Source organism: Papaver somniferum, chromosome 5, assembly GCF_003573695.1.
Source record: "Papaver somniferum cultivar HN1 chromosome 5, ASM357369v1, whole genome shotgun sequence".
Taxonomy (NCBI): domain Eukaryota; kingdom Viridiplantae; phylum Streptophyta; class Magnoliopsida; order Ranunculales; family Papaveraceae; genus Papaver; species Papaver somniferum.
The window spans coordinates 3,477,423-3,493,579 of record NC_039362.1 but is presented as its reverse complement, the minus strand read 5'-3'; the positions used below and the strand labels follow the sequence as shown (position 1 = coordinate 3,493,579).

The following is a 16,157-nucleotide window of genomic DNA, read 5'->3' as shown; positions in this document are numbered from 1 at the left end:
TGGCAGAACTGATCTATAAACTTCGTAACCTAGACATGTTTCTACCTGATGATTACATGGTGCAACAAGCAATAAATTCTCTTCCAAAGCAGTTTGAAGCATTTAAGATCAACTACAACACTTGTGATAGGAAGTGGGATTTGAATGAACTAATTACTCACTGTGTACAAGAGGAAGATAGGCATCGACGTGAAACACCGTAGTATGCACATTCAATACATCATTCATCTGCACTAGGTCCTACTAAAAAAAACTTCAAAGTATCAACATCAACAGGAAAAGCATCAACAGGAGCAGATAAAGAGGATGGTGTAGGAGAAGAAAAGCAAGGTTCACATAACTCTTATACATGTTTCTTTTGTAAGAAGAAGGGTCATATCAAGAGGAACTGCTTGAAGTATCAACGATGGCTGAAAAGGGTCAAAACAAAAGTTGTTGAAAAGAAGTAACTAGTGGTTTAATAATCTAGCAAGTCTATGGTTGTGTGTTTTTGGATGTGTTTGTTTGTTGTTTGCCTTGTGTTCTTTTTTACTTGTGAAATATAGTAGGAAAACATGTTTTTGTTTGTAAATTAATTTATAAGGTTATCGTATGCATGTTAAGGTCAGCCATACGCATGTTGTTAGCTCACTCATAATGTTGCATTGTAAAGTTTAATGGGATCATATATACATAATGTTTGCAATACAGTGTATTTGTGCTAGCGTAATTTCCTTTAGTGAGATATGTTGGATCTCTTTCGAGACGATACAGTTAAATTCTCAAGTAGTCTGTCCAGTTTGGGTATAAGGTGAAACTCATTTTCAGACATTGTATGTAAGTTGGATCTCTTCGAGATCGAAAGTAGTCCTGGTCATTAAGCATAAGGGTTAGCTTAATGTGAAACCTAAGTTTGTAGACATCCTGGAACTATGTATGCTCATAAATTTAGCTTAAGGATAATGGCTCGTCTATTGTCGTGATTATGGAAATGACTAGTGCATCCTATAAGTGGTGTTCGTGTCTCTATGGTCCAACAATAGCGTTTCATTTGATCTAAGCATTCAGTTATACATGATATTATGCGCATTGATTAAGATTCTCTCTTTTCTAAAATGGGTGGCCACCTGCAATCGTTTTTGTTTCTAATCTGAAAGGTATTTTGCTAAATGGTTTTAAATGAAATAAAAATGATTTGTTGCTTAACCAAGTGGGAGAATGTTAGACTTTTTTATGGTTTAGCAACTAATCATGTTTAGTTTGATAAAATCGGAATAGTCTAATCTTAATAAAGTGTGTGTTTAATGTTTAGACCATGTACTAAAGGCAAGACTTTTACTGTTTTATGGGGATTGTACATAAGGCTATAGTACATCAAGTTAATCCATTAAGTGGCATGCAAGTTTTTTATTTGAAGTTAAGGGATGTGTCTCCACCTCATGATGGCTGAGTAGGTGACACATGTCTATGCAGTTGAAGGTGGACTCCCTTCTAGCGTTATTTAAAGTAATTTTTGCCATTAGAAGTTTAAGGACATAGAAGTGGATGAAAAACCTTCCTCTTAAGTATTTTATCTAAGGTACCAACTATTGTTGATTGTCTATACTTATCAGAGAAAAGTCAGGTATATCTTTACCCTATAATCTCCTATTTTATGCACTTGAAGAATATCTCATACCAAGCATACAACTAGTTTTAGCTTCAAGTAGTTATATCTAAATATGATAAAGTTAAGCATAAAGCATGTTCTTTCTATTCAATGATCATGTAGTTGTTTCTAGATGTAGCACATGTAATCCCAAGCATAAAATTTTCTATATATATCAGCATATGTTGTGACTTGTATGATTTTCCAAAACATTCTTAGTAATATGGTATATGCAAGCATGTTTAGAGGCGGATATTTCAACACTTAATTTTTTCTTATTATTTGTCATAACAAAGCACTACCCAAATTAATAGAAAAATACTATGATCAATAGAGGTTACCTTAGCCTTTGGAGTAGGTTCTGTGAGTTTTCCATCGTCATAACATTATCATCATGAGTACCATCACTTGTACTATAATCACCATAATCATCCTTTATTTCACTTAATTCAAATGCTCTCTTTCTTATCTCTCCCAGTAGACATTAAGCTATCTACCTCACTGATTTTACCTCTACTTAGTAAATATAAACACACAATCAAACAATCATTATTATCTATTTTCAAGCTCAAACATATCTCTTGCTAACTCTTTTATCTCATTCCCCGTAACCAAGAAAATTCTAATCTTTTAATTATTCTCCTCTTTTAATTCAACCCCTCCTACTACGTTGTCGCACTCCCATTCATCACCTCTCTGTTTTCATTTCAAAGCCACACCACCACCTTACACCATGCAAAGGACATATATGGATGGGTAAAATAATTAAATTAACTAATTAAGGTGACTTACACTCCTTTTACACTCTCTACTAATTTAAATATTACTAACGTCACTTTAGATAATTTATTAAAAGATAAGCTCTTACTAAAGAGAGGTCCAATTGATGGAAAAGTATGGTCAATTAACTTTGACTTCGTGGTCAATGGTGCATCGCCGGTAAATGGTTACAGAAAAGTCAACTCCGGTTGGCTCAAGTCAAACTTCGACATCTAAATTTCCAAGGGCCATATCTTCTTCATCCGGTGTCCGATCGACGCATTCGAGTAGTCTAACTCGCGTAACTTTTCAAGATCTAACCGATGGTACTAGTTTCGTATATAGATAGTTGTTAGATTAATCTCTAATAATTAACGTTCGTGTTAAACTAATCGAGTTATTATCGACTAAATCGTCTCTTGACTAGTCTAATAGCGTTGACGAGCTTGAGGATCCTTACACTTTCCCCGTTCCATGGCGATGCATTTTTGATTTGGTGTGCGCGGGGCTTCGCCATGTATTTTTGATTTGATGTGGCGGGCAAATACATTAAATAGGTGGAGAATATTTTGTTTATTTTGTCCTTTTATTTTAACAAAAAATATGTGTAAATATGTGGATTTTTTTCACGAAAAAAGAGTTCTAATATGGTAGGTACACTTGAAATTCCAAATAAGTATCCTCACCTATATATTGTCACGTCATGAATTCAAAATTGAATTTGGTTTCCTTTATTTTATTTTTTTTTCTATTCTTTTTAAACCAACATTAAAAATGTGTGAAATATGTGGATTTTTTTTTTCTGACAAAAGAGTCATAATATGTAGGTACTTGAAATTCCAAACACGGTAAGTTAGGTTTTTCTTTTGAGTTTGTAATTTTTAAACCAATCATATTGCCAAGTGTCCTCACCTAAATATTCTGAGGCCATGAATTCCAGATTGAATTTGGTTTTGTTTTTTTTATATATTCTTTTTAAACCAGTCATACGTTGCTAAGTGTCCTCACTAAAATTAAAAAAAGATTTATTTCGGCCAATAGGAAACGAGGGTTTCCTCACCGTTCAATATGGGAGCTTTATTTATCTAGGCCTTTAAGTCTTTAGATGAGTTATTCGGAGTAGAAAAGTATCAGCAGCCAGTAAGACATGAATTTCTAATCAACTTCAGTATCGACTTTCCATGACCATGTCACTCAGCTCACTAGCCTAGCATTATCATCACTACGAATCGGAAGATATAGAAAACATAAGCGAATGTAAGAAACTCATAATTGTGCACTTTTCATCAAGAGTTTGCTTGAGCATACCCCCGGACTACAGAAAAGCTAAAAACTCGCATTCTTACCAAACCAACCCACATCTAAATGCACAAGTATTGGAGAAAAAATGGTCAGACATCAAACTTCATTGTAACCTCCGTTCTGTCCTAAAGTAGGACGACTGACCCCAAACAACAAGTTCCGAATAGCTTTTGGAGATGTATAGTGCATTGCCTGCACATCCAAAATGCTTCCAAATTTAGACAACAATACATCCAGAGCTAAATAGTGCAGTAATGAGATTTATGAGACTAAATTAGATATGTGTATACTTCAAGATACCTTCCAATTGCTGACTGTGAAAGTGAATCAAGACAGAGCAATACCCAGACTTGCATATTCGCCCAGAACCCAGAAACCTATCGGTAGGTAAATTCTGCAGCCTGAAGGTTAGTTTGATGGCCGGTATAGGTTTCACACAGGTCAAGCATTACTTCAGACAAAATATTGAAAACACTCTATTCCATGGTCTGGAAATTTTGAGATATTTTGCACCCGCTTCAGTTAATCTTAGTTGTTTAAATGAGGAGTGCCTTCAAAAGCACTGTCTTTGTTAACGTCACCTTTTAATATGTTACTATTCTTGAGTATTCAACTACTGAAAATTGGTAATGCTAAAACCTCTAAAAGTTAAACATATTGGTTGTCTTTGTTTATCTACCAATTTAAATTCCTAAAGAACTAAGAGAGGCAGACGAACTACTTAAATGTTCATCTGCTAGGCGAACTAGGAGAAACTTCGTGCAAATCAAACCATATCTATAGTAATGAACTAAACAACTAAGCACCTTTCATATGATTCATTATAACGGCCAATTCAGCGGAAGTTAATCTTAACCTCCAGCAGAAAGGATTTCCTCCTTGGTAGATTGTGTATCCGTAGATGAAAACACCTTCCATGTTATCTTGAGACATTTCCAGGAAAGCTTGAACCTCAGAACTTCTTCAATAGAGTAATTTACACCATTATAATACGATAGTTCAGCATTTCATAAAATGGGTAATCAAGCCCTAAATTATCATAGCAGACAATAAAATCAAACACAATTTTCTGACTGAAAATCTGAATCTATTCATTTACTATATTACTGAACGGTAATCAAACACAATTATCATAAAATGGGTAATCAATAGCCCTATATTACTGTTTTGTAGATCACTTTTGCTGATTTCTTCACCAGTTGAAGTAACAAAGCAAAATTACAAGCTTAAAAGATAGAAAATGGGAAAGGAAATACTAAACTCTATACCAGTAATATTAATGAGAATCGAAAAACTCAAGAGCAGGATACCGATTCAGCAATTTAAACCTAACCGATAATCAAATCAAGGAGACTCCAGATGAGCCTGATCTCGAGAGTAAAATTACAAAGGCAAAGCGATCTATACCACGAAACAGAAAATTTGGATGCGCACCTTCTTGCACATAAGCTCATCAATGTCATCCTCGATACTCGTGCCGCCGATTTTCAGGAGCGAGTTCAACCGATCCGAGTCAGTTCCATATCGTTCGAGGAGATCTATCTTCATTTTCCCTTCCGATTCTTCTGCAGATTCGGCTCCATCGCCGTTCACGGTGCTGTTGATGACTTCAAATGAGAGAGTTGAATCATCTGCAAACTCAACAATCTGCAACTAAAATACATTAGATTGAAGAAAAGAAACATTTAATTGAGAAGGAATTTGAAATTTATGCAAATTTTTACATTGGAAGCTGATGATTTTAATTGAGAGGGAATATCAGATTCATCAGATTTGGCTGGAGCTTTGTCACTGGTAATTTCAGATGAAATCCATAGAGATGAATCTGTATGGAAAACAAGATTCTGCAATAGAAAGAAAACTACAACAACATTATAATCGGTTCTATTCATAACTTATCTATCAAAATCTCAGGAAACTATGAAGTAATTTTAAATTAGGGCATAAAAACGAGAAACGAGAAGATCACAATTAAGAATCTCAACAGGATCAGTGACTTTCATTTCTTCAGTAACAGGTGAAATCATCATCGGCGATGTAGATTCAGCAACAATCTTAAAAAAAAAAATCAGTAAAATGAAGGGAAAAAGAAAGAGATTTTGGCTTAGTTTTGATCTTACGTTGGATTCTTGTTGAAGAAGATTAGCAGTTCGTCTCAGTTGATTTCGTTGTTGTCGTTTCCGAAGTGTCTGAATGCGAACTGTTTCAGCTTGAGTTTTCATATTGGCGGGAGATTCCAAATTTTCCAGAGATTTTGAAAAACAGAGAGAAATTTTGAATTTCAAAATTTCAAAATGAATTTTATAGGCGGTGGCTACAACTTGGTTTGTTTATTCGTAGAATAGATAAAATCTTGACCAGTTTACGGGCCCAACACAAAATGAACTGCTTGCAGGTGCAGGACTACCGGAAGAGAAATACGTAAAATTTAAGTGATAAATTTTATCTCCAGATCAAACATAGTTTTGGTGTCAGATAGGTCTAACTGATCCAATTTAAGGCCATGCGGCACCTTTTGGATCGTAAGCAGAATTCGTGCCATAGACACACAGTACACAAGTCGTGCCATAGACTCACAATACACTATAGAAGTTTCAAGCCTTTTGTGACAGCATATCATCATCATCTCCAGACCCCATATCGCACCAGAAATAGATGAATTCAGAAAAGAAGCAGAAAAGCATATTATACGATAGCCGAAACAAAAAATGAAAAGACGTAGCACAACCTTATCTAACATTTCTTTCGAGACAATTAGATTTATCTGGGGCACCCAATTGGGATTCATATGAATGTCTTGATAAACGCATTCATTTGAACGACGGGTCTCTAATACCTGGATTTCTTCCTGGATAATATCAGGAGGATCTGTTGTGGAGTCCGTGGAGACTCGGATAATATCTTAGACGCGCAAATATCGAGTCCCAAGTTAGGGACTTCAAATAGGGATACTTGACGATCATAAGAATCATCACTACCCCCAAACTTAAGGTGATCATTACTCTCATAAAGACCTAAAACTATTGCTTGAATTTCAGGGTCCTTAGAGTCTGAAAAATACGCAAGAACTTCTTTTAGAACACCACCCCCAAACTTAAGGATAATCATTACTCTCAGAACAACTATTTTTTAAATTTCAGGGTCTTCATAGTCTAACAAATACTCGAGAGCTTCTTCTAAAGACTGTTCATCCATATGATTTTAGATAATGCCATCATCAAATTCATCTATGAAATTACCAAATAAAGAGTCATGCCAATGATCCTGGACTAGAGTGCTAATTATATTCACTTCTTCTAAATTATCTATCTTAGAAGGTTGTCCAGTAACATTAAAGACATTTAGTTCAGTAGTAATATTACCAAAAGATATGTTCATAAGTCTGGTCCTACAGTTGATGGCAACATTAGATATGGCTTAAAATGGGAATCCTAAAATCATCCTTATCTGAGCACTTTGGTCTTAAACAGGTTGGGTATCCAGAACAACAAAATTCACCGGATAAATAAATCTATCAACCTCAATTAGAACATCCTTTATGACACCACGAGAGAATTAGACATACCTATCGGCTAATTACAGTGTCATTTTGGTAATTTTCAATTTTAGGTTGTACACATGATACGGGAATAAGTTAACAGTGGTTCTAAATTCAAGCAATGCCTTATCCACTAAGTAATTACCGATTACACAAAATATAGTGGGGCATCCCGGGTCTTTATACTAAGGGGTTGTTTGGTTTAGAAGGATTGAACTTACTTGACCAGCTAAAAAGACTTTCTTATGGACATTAAGCTTAGGATTTCATGTACAAAGATATTTAAGGAAGTTTCCATAAGCAGGCATTTTCCTAGTTTCTTCTATAAAAGGATTTTAATGTTCACCTGCTTAAATATTCTCATTGTTTCGTTGAAAGTTGACTCTATCTTTGTTGGAACTAACAACTGTGGGTACGAAGCTCTGGGCACTAAATCGGACCTATCAGGAACTATATTGGCATCATCAGAGACTTTGTTAGTCTCTTCAGCTATTGGATCCTTTTGGGAAGTAGAAGGTGGATCTACAGTATATCCACTATTAGGCATGGCTATCTTACTGTCTACCGTTTTACCGTTCCTAAATGTTGTTGTCAATTCATATGGTTTGATGTTTTTTAACTAGTTAATATTTCACGAACTCCTCTATCATCGGGTTGTGGTTGATTAGGGAACTAGCATTTTTATTTTTCTCTTAACGATCTCAACGATTTGGCCATCATGGGTTTCTAAATTTGAAATAGCTCGAGTGTTTTCCTGTAAAATCTTACAGTTGTCTTGTAGAGTTTGTTGAGAAAATTACTGAAATGTTGCAATGCTCTGAGCTAATACAGAAAGAGATTCCTCTAAGGAGGTCATCTTTTTTTAAAGGGTTTTGAGACACTACTGACTTGTTGGGATAACCAAATCCTGGAAGAACTTTAAGATTAGTAGTCTGACCTTGATTCTGACACTTAGACCATGAAAGATTTTGAAGTTTTCTCCAACCAGGATTATAAATTTCTGAATATGGTCAAAATTTTGAAGGTTGTCGAATATAGAGTTATCGTAAAGAGCGTGGGATTGCTCTTCACTTGACTGTCCTCCCCAAAAGGACTTGGGCTCTATGCTACCTTTAGTTTGACTCAACTCTAAAGATTCTAATTTTTTTTTGGTATTGCTATAGTTTTGGCATCTGATTCAAAATTTCCTTCGACCCTATTGACATTTCCTCTATTTAGAAAAATTATTTTCTGGGGTTCCATACTACTTTCCCATTGATGGGTTTTTTCGACGATTTCATTTGAAAATATCATTGCACCATCAACAGGTTATTTTCAAACCCACCTGCACATAAAGATTCAACCATGATTGTTGTCGACTGATATAAACAAGTGATGCATATGTTTTGTTACAAAACAACGACCGTCTTGAATGGTAGGTTGTTGTTCGTGTTCTTCAGTTTTGTAGCAGTAGAAACTTTCTCTGCAGCTTGATTTTTCTTCGTTCCTTCGCTCTACTAGCTCCCCAATTTCCCTATATCCTTTTTATGACTGTCTACACCCTTTATATAACCATCAAGTGCCTTAAATTCCAAGAATATCTTTGCTTTATCTTCTTTTGCTTTCACCAAAGTTTCGCAGATTTTCTTATCAGTTTTCCTTCACGCGTCTGTGAATTCAATCAAAACTCTATCCAAATATAGAATATAGTCAACAAGGAAGATAATCTCCCTTATTCTCCACGTTATTTCCCAGTTTTGAAATATAAACCCAAGATACTCTAGAACTCTGTGTTATCGGAAAATACATGTAAACTTCCTTTTTTTACGTAAATAATTCCATTACCAACCTTGTCTTGACAATACAGGTTAATCCCTACTTGAATCCACGAAGAAAAAAAATACATGAAAACTCACCAAAAATCATCAAAGAATATTTCGCTGTTTTGAATACATATTCCCGCCAAAAAAGTCTTTGAAAAGGAAGAAGACGATGGACTTCCCCTATACGGTAGCGGGGTCCTTTTACCACATATCTTGAGGTGTCTTTATCAGTTTCTCTGTGCCTTTAGTAATTGTTCACGGGGTGGGGTGGGGTGCAAATATCACTTTTCGAGCCAATTTTTCCACAAAAGATTATTTCTCCAAAAACACATAGAAACACATAAAATATAATGACTAAGCTTAATGAACATGTTTTCTTACTTGATGAATTTCGGTTAAGAAAAATTTATTATTCACAATCAAAATCATGGTACAAGTTTCATCATTCGAAAATAACCTGAAACAGTTATATCTGTCATTGATGTTGTTCAGGAATGTCTCGAATCGATTTAGAGAGCAATATATAACTACTGTAGATTCGGATATAAGACAGTGCTATCAGTCTTACAAACTGGGAAAACTGTTATAACTCTGAAGACGTATTACATGTACTCGTACACGTAGCGGAGTAGCTATATGTCGACAAGAAGATTTTTGGTAAGCATATTCTTAAGCACATCTTGTAGAAATATGTTAACTCGTGAACCAGATCGGTACGCATACCCGTATGCAAACCGAAAAGGAACTGTTGTCACGGAACCGGTTTGGGATCCATACCGGTTCGGTTTGTGTATCCATACCAGTACGCATACCAAAATAGTTATGTGGACTTCGGAATTGGTCATAGTCATAAGGTACACATACCGGTAAGCATACCTAAATAGTTCTCTGAACTACGGAACTTATTTGTGCTTAATTAAATACAAACCGGTACATGTACTCCGACTGACCCGACTCACGAACGGTTATGGTATTTTTACTTTATTATTTCTATGAAATAATTAACATTTGATCATATCTCTAAAAATACTATAGGCTCGTGTTTGATCACATGATCGTGACTCAAGGTTAAAGTCTTAAGTGTTCATGAAAATTTTAAATCGGCTAGTTTCGGCTAACCACCTTGAACATAGTCTTTATACACGGTTCGGTTACGGTTTTACCTAACTAGAATTTATATCTTGTTTATGTAAATCATATTCAAAGATTCATCTAACGGTGTGAAAAGCGGCGGTCTAACAACCATACCCAATATTTCAATTAGCAATCTGTATGGACTAACTCGAATATATTTTTAAGAGAATCAACTAGACAGTCAGACTCAATCTTAATAAAAAAAGTATATCAAGGAGTTAATATCTCTATCACTTGATTTTATCTTACTCAAGCAAATAAGAATTTGCGAGTCTTTATCAAATACAAGGATAATAAACTTGGATGGTACCAAAGACCGATATCCAAGGATCAATCAATTTCCAATCAACAACCAAAGTGAAAAACTGGGGGTACAACAACCACACCCAATATTTCGCTTAGCAATATGTATGGACAAACTTCAATATACTTTCTAGAGAATCAACTAGACAGTCAGACTCAATCTAGATAAAAAGTATATCAAAGAGTTTATATCTCAATCTCTCGATTTGATATATACTCAAGCAAATAGAAATTTTTGAGTCTTTATCAAATACTAGAGAGATAACTTGGATGGTACCAAAGACCAATATCCAAGTGTCAATCAATTTAAATCAACAACCAAAAGGTCGGATATTCTAATTGATTGAACAACGCACAACCTGTGATATTTCAATTATATAACAAAATATAATGCGGAAAAGAAATAACACAGACACCAGAATTTTGTTAATGAGGAAACCGCAAATGCATAAAAACCCCGGGACCTAATCCAGTTTAAACACACACTGTATTAAGCCGCTACAGACACTAGCCTACTCCAAATTAACTTCGGTCTGAAATTTGAACCAACTGATAAACCGGACTTATATTCCCGAAGAACAGCCTAGTATTATCAATCACCTCACAATAATCTTAATCGACGCAGCGAAAAAAGATATTGCGGTATCACAAACGATGAGACGAAGTGTTTGTCATTTCTTTTATAACTTGTCTATCGGAGATATCAATTTCAAGCCAATTATTACAATTGTACTCGTACGATAGAAACAACAAGATCAGATCACACAACTACAAGAAAGTAGTATCGGTCTGGCTTCACAATCCCAATGAAGTCTTTAAGTCTTAACCTGGTTTAGAAGAAGAAAACAAAGTTTAAAGGAGAATCGACTCTAGCTTAGCACAACTAGTATCACACTGAAGGTGTGGGAATTAGGTTTCCCAGTTGCTAGAGTTCTCCCTTGTATAGTCTTTCAAATCAGGGTTTGCGATCAATGTTAGCTTGGTAACAAAGCATTCAATATTCACCGTTAGATGAAAACCTGATTAGATTCAAGCTAATATATTTCAACCATTAGATCGAAAACTAGCTTGTTACACACAAATGAAATGCATGTTTCTAGGCTTGTGTAACCGTACCAAAACTTGTACATTTGTTGATTCAACAATAGTCAACCAAATGGTTAGCCATATGATCACTTTCATATCAAATATATTCTTCTTCACCATAACTAGTTCAAGTGACTCAAATGAACTAGTTAGAGAGTTGTTCAATTGCAAGGAAATCTTATGTAACTGCACAAGACACAATTGAAGCAAAAACGATTTGATTCACTCGAATCGGTTCATGAACTATATATCCACGGTTTGCAATTTGTATTCCTTAGTTTATATAAGAATAATTTCATAAACATCGTTTTCAGATATAACCTACTCAATTTCGCGGACGGAGTTCGCAAACTCCGGCAGAATTTCTCGAGACGATAACTTCCGTCAGTTCGCAGACTTGGCTCACGCCACCATGCCAGTTCTCTTGATCAACAAAGTTCGCAAACTTCGGTTCAAGGAATAAGGACTTATACATATATGTGTTTCCACAACAATGCTTATATCCTTCAATGATTATATTATCTAAACTCTCATTTCAATCATTGAGACATTCTTAGAGGACGTTGGTATTCTATAGTTGTTATTCACAAACTATTTTTCGTGAAAGTAAGCAATTTTCAAAGTGATTGAAACTTGTCATGACTTTCGTCACTAGGTAAAGATGAACTTGGCTAAAGCGGAAGCTTACCAACTCATATTTCGAAAAATAGATAGGCGAGATAAACTTGGCTCGAAATAGCAAATGTGTATAATCTAAGTCTATATAGAAAAACGACTTTTGTCTCAAGATAGTAGATAAATAGACTTTTGAGTGATAGATAAGTCCAAGTCTCCATATACCTTTTAGTCGATGAATATCCACCGGTTCCTTGAGTAGTCCTTCGTCTTGTATGATGATTGCCATGGAGTTCTTGAGCTCAACTACACTTTCTATCCTAGTACGAGACCTTAGCTATAGTAGATTAGAAATCAAGAGTTATAGTTTTGATCACTAACATTGACAAACATGCTTGAGATAGCAACGCATGTGAGTTCGACCGAGCAATGCTTTAACACAAAGGTTGGATTTCACAATTGATCGATACAACGCACAACCTGTGATATTTCAATTATATAACAAAATATAATGCGGAATATAAATAACACAGACACCAGAAATTTTGTTAACGGGGAAACCGCAAATGCAGAAAATCCGTGGGACCTAGTCCAGATTGAATACCACACTGTATTAAGCCGCTACAGACATTAGCCTACTACAAACTAACTTCGGTCTGGACTGTAGTTGAACCCTAATCAATATCACACTGATTCAAGGTACAGTTGCGCTCCTTACGTCTCTGATCCCAGCAAGATACTACGCACTTGATTCCCTTAGCTGATCTCACCCACAACCAAGACTTGCTACGATCCAAAGTCGAAGACTTTAATAAACAAATCTGTATCACATAGAAAAGTCTACGATAATAGATAAATCTGTCTCCCACAGATAAACCTACAAGTTTGTTCCGTCTTTTGATAAAATAAAGGTGAACAGGAACCAATTAATAAACCGGACTTATATTCCCGAAGAATAGCCTAGTATTATCAATCACCTCACAATAATCTAAATCGTATGGTAGCGAAACTAGATATTGCGGAATCACAAACGATGAGACGAAGATGTTTGTGATTTCTTTTTATCTTGCCCTATCGGAGATATAATCTCAAGTCAATTATTCAATAGAACTCGTACGATAGAAAATGGCAAGATCAGATCGCTCAACTATAAGAGAAGTAGTTTCGCCTGGCTTCACAATCCTAATGAAGTCTTTAAGTCGTTAACCAATAGGGTCTCGAGAAGAAACCTACGGTTAAAGGAGAATCGACTCTTGCAAAACCAACTAGTATCACACAGGAGGTGTGGGAATTAGTTTTTCCAGTTGCTAGACGTCCCCCTTATATAGTTTTCAAATCAGGGTTTGCAATCTAAGTTACCTTGGTAACAAAGCATTCAATATTCACCGTGATATGAAAAACCTGACTTATCCAAGCTAATATCTTTCAACCGTTAGATCTAAACTTAGCTTGTCTCACACACAAATGAAATGTATTCATTTAGGTTTGAGTAAACGTACCTAAAAGTGTACATTGGGTTGGTTCACAAATAGTTAACCAATGGTTAGCCATATGAGCACTTTCATTTTAACCGTATTCATCTTTATCGTAACTAGTTAAAATGACTCATAAGAACTAGTTCAAGAGTTGTTTAATTGCTTAGATCTTTATACATAGACACAATTGAAACAAAATCGATTTGATTCACTTGAATAAATTCATGAACAATATATCCACGGTTTGCAAAGATTGCACTCCTTATTGATTTATTGTTTAAGTTCATGAAACTACCGATTTGAGAAATATAACCAGCTTAGGTACGCGTACGGGTACGTGTACCATATCTACCAGACTTGAGTTTGGAAACTCAACAGAAATTTTCGGTTGGAAAACTTCTGTGGGTACACGTAAGGGTACGCATACCTAGGTGACTGGTTTTTCAGTTTGAAAACTTTACAAACTACAACAGAAATTTTCGGTATGAAAACTTCCGCCAGTACGCGTACGGTACGCGTACCTAACCTGTCTCCTTCACTAATACCGCGTGCACACATATGCACGCAGTTGGTTTCCGGCACATAGATTTATACACTAATGTGCGAACACACTATATTTGCTTATATCCATAGTTGGTTACATAATCTCAACTCCACATTTCAATCATTGAAATATTCTTCTATAATGTTATAATAGTCGTTAGACAAAAAGAATCGATTATCTTCATCAAAGCTATTTTCAAGATTGAAACGCATCATGACTTTCGTCACGGGTAAGATGAAAATGGTCAAAGCAAAAGCTTACCAACACATATTTCGAGAAAAAGATACGCGAGTAAACTCGGCTCGAAATAGCAAATGTGTATGTATGAAAACTATCATACTTATACGACTTTTGTCTCACGAGTAGGAGATAGAGTAGATAGACTTTTGAGTGACAGATGAGTTCAAGTCTCCATATACCTTTTGGTCGGGTGAAGTTCCACTGGTTCCTTGAGTAGTCTTCGTCTTCGTAAGATAATCGCCATGGAGTCTGTAGCTCAATTATACCTAACTATCCTAGACCGAGACTTAGTCATAAGTAAACTATACATCAAGACATATAGTTTTGATCACTAACATTGACAAACATGCTTGAGATAGCAACGCATGAGGGTTTGACCGACCAATGCTCTAACACGGTGGATATTGATTGCTTGGTCCCAAAGCTATCTTAGCTTAAACCTAAAGCAACATATTCTTTGAATGTCTATGAAAGCGGAACTTCAAGCAACTAGGATTTTTTAATACCGACACTACTCTATCTGGCGTGTCCTAGTTGTAACTAGAGTCGTCCTCTTCCTAAAACCCTTTTAGGGTTTCAGCGACTACAAAGACTTCACTGGGATTTGTGAATTTTCCAGGTCCAGCTATCGTTTATCTTGATAGCTCGAGTATCCTAATCTTGTTCGATTTTTGATCTTCTCACTTGAACAAGATAGATAGTAATCATCAAAGTTCTCTTTGTCTCAGACTATGTTGATTCCACAAGTTTTATACTTGTGAGGTGAATAATAATCTAGGTTGCACTTCGGGTTGCATAAGTCTGGATTTTAAAGATAGCTAGACTTTGCTTATTGTTATCTATTTCCGATCACCTTGATCAGAATATTTTTGATCGTAAAGAAAATCACATATAGGCTTAATTTGTGGGAGACAGATTGGTTTAAAGTCTTTAATTGAGTTAAAGCAACTCTTAGTTGGTGTGTTGTCAGCTAAAGAAATCATTTGCATGGAGTCCTATTGGGATTCAAGAGGCGTAAGGAACGTGACTGACTGAATTGCTGGGAGAGTTTAATTCGGTCTCAACTACATTCCAGTCCGTAGTTAATTGGTAGTAGGCTAGCGTCTGTAGCGGATTGATACAGTTTGGTGTTCGATCTGGACTAGGTCCCGGGTTTTTTTTTACATTTGCGATTTCCTCGTTAACAAAACTGCTGGTGTCTGTGTTATTTCTTTTCCGCATTATATTGTATATCCTTATGATTGAAATATCACAGGTTGTTCGTTAATCAATCATAGTAGATACATCTGACCTTATTTGTTACATACGACTTGATTTATTACTTGGGAAATTGATCTTTGGAATCACCCAAGTACTCTTATTCGGAAATCAGGTTCACGTACTTGTGTCTGTAAACGTTCTGATTTGAGAGTTAGGGATATAACTCTAGATATTCTTTCTTGATTGAGTTGAACTCTCGGAATTGAATATTAAGTTTATCCATAATGATTTCCTAAGAAAAAAATTGGTGGTGTATTTTGGTACCCCCGCATTTTCATTTGGTATCAGAGCAGCAAACACGTTAAGACCAAACAAGTTTGTGTTTGAAGTAATCTGACTATATGGGCATGAGTAAAATCTCTGATGAACGTCACACCAGTTTTAAAAAAACTGGTCTTATGGACTCTGTAAAAGAGTCTGAGCCCTCAAACTCTCATATAGACGAACATTCTGTTCCCATAAATAAGTTGAA

General features: G+C 35.6%; 1 protein-coding gene across 1 annotated transcript; it reads right to left on the bottom strand.

Annotated features, from left to right (window-relative positions):
* Nucleotides 1–3,784: 3,784 nt before the first annotated feature.
* On the bottom strand, nt 3,785–5,922 carry LOC113278659. The gene is made up of 4 exons (XM_026527435.1): nt 5,809–5,922; nt 5,413–5,532; nt 5,123–5,335; nt 3,785–3,880 (listed from the first exon to the last, which is right to left on the bottom strand). The coding sequence occupies exons 1-4, from the start codon at nt 5,908–5,910 to the stop codon at nt 3,785–3,787; spliced, it is 531 nt and encodes a 176-aa protein (XP_026383220.1). The 5' UTR covers nt 5,911–5,922.
* Between the last annotated feature and the right edge of the window lie 10,235 nt (nt 5,923–16,157).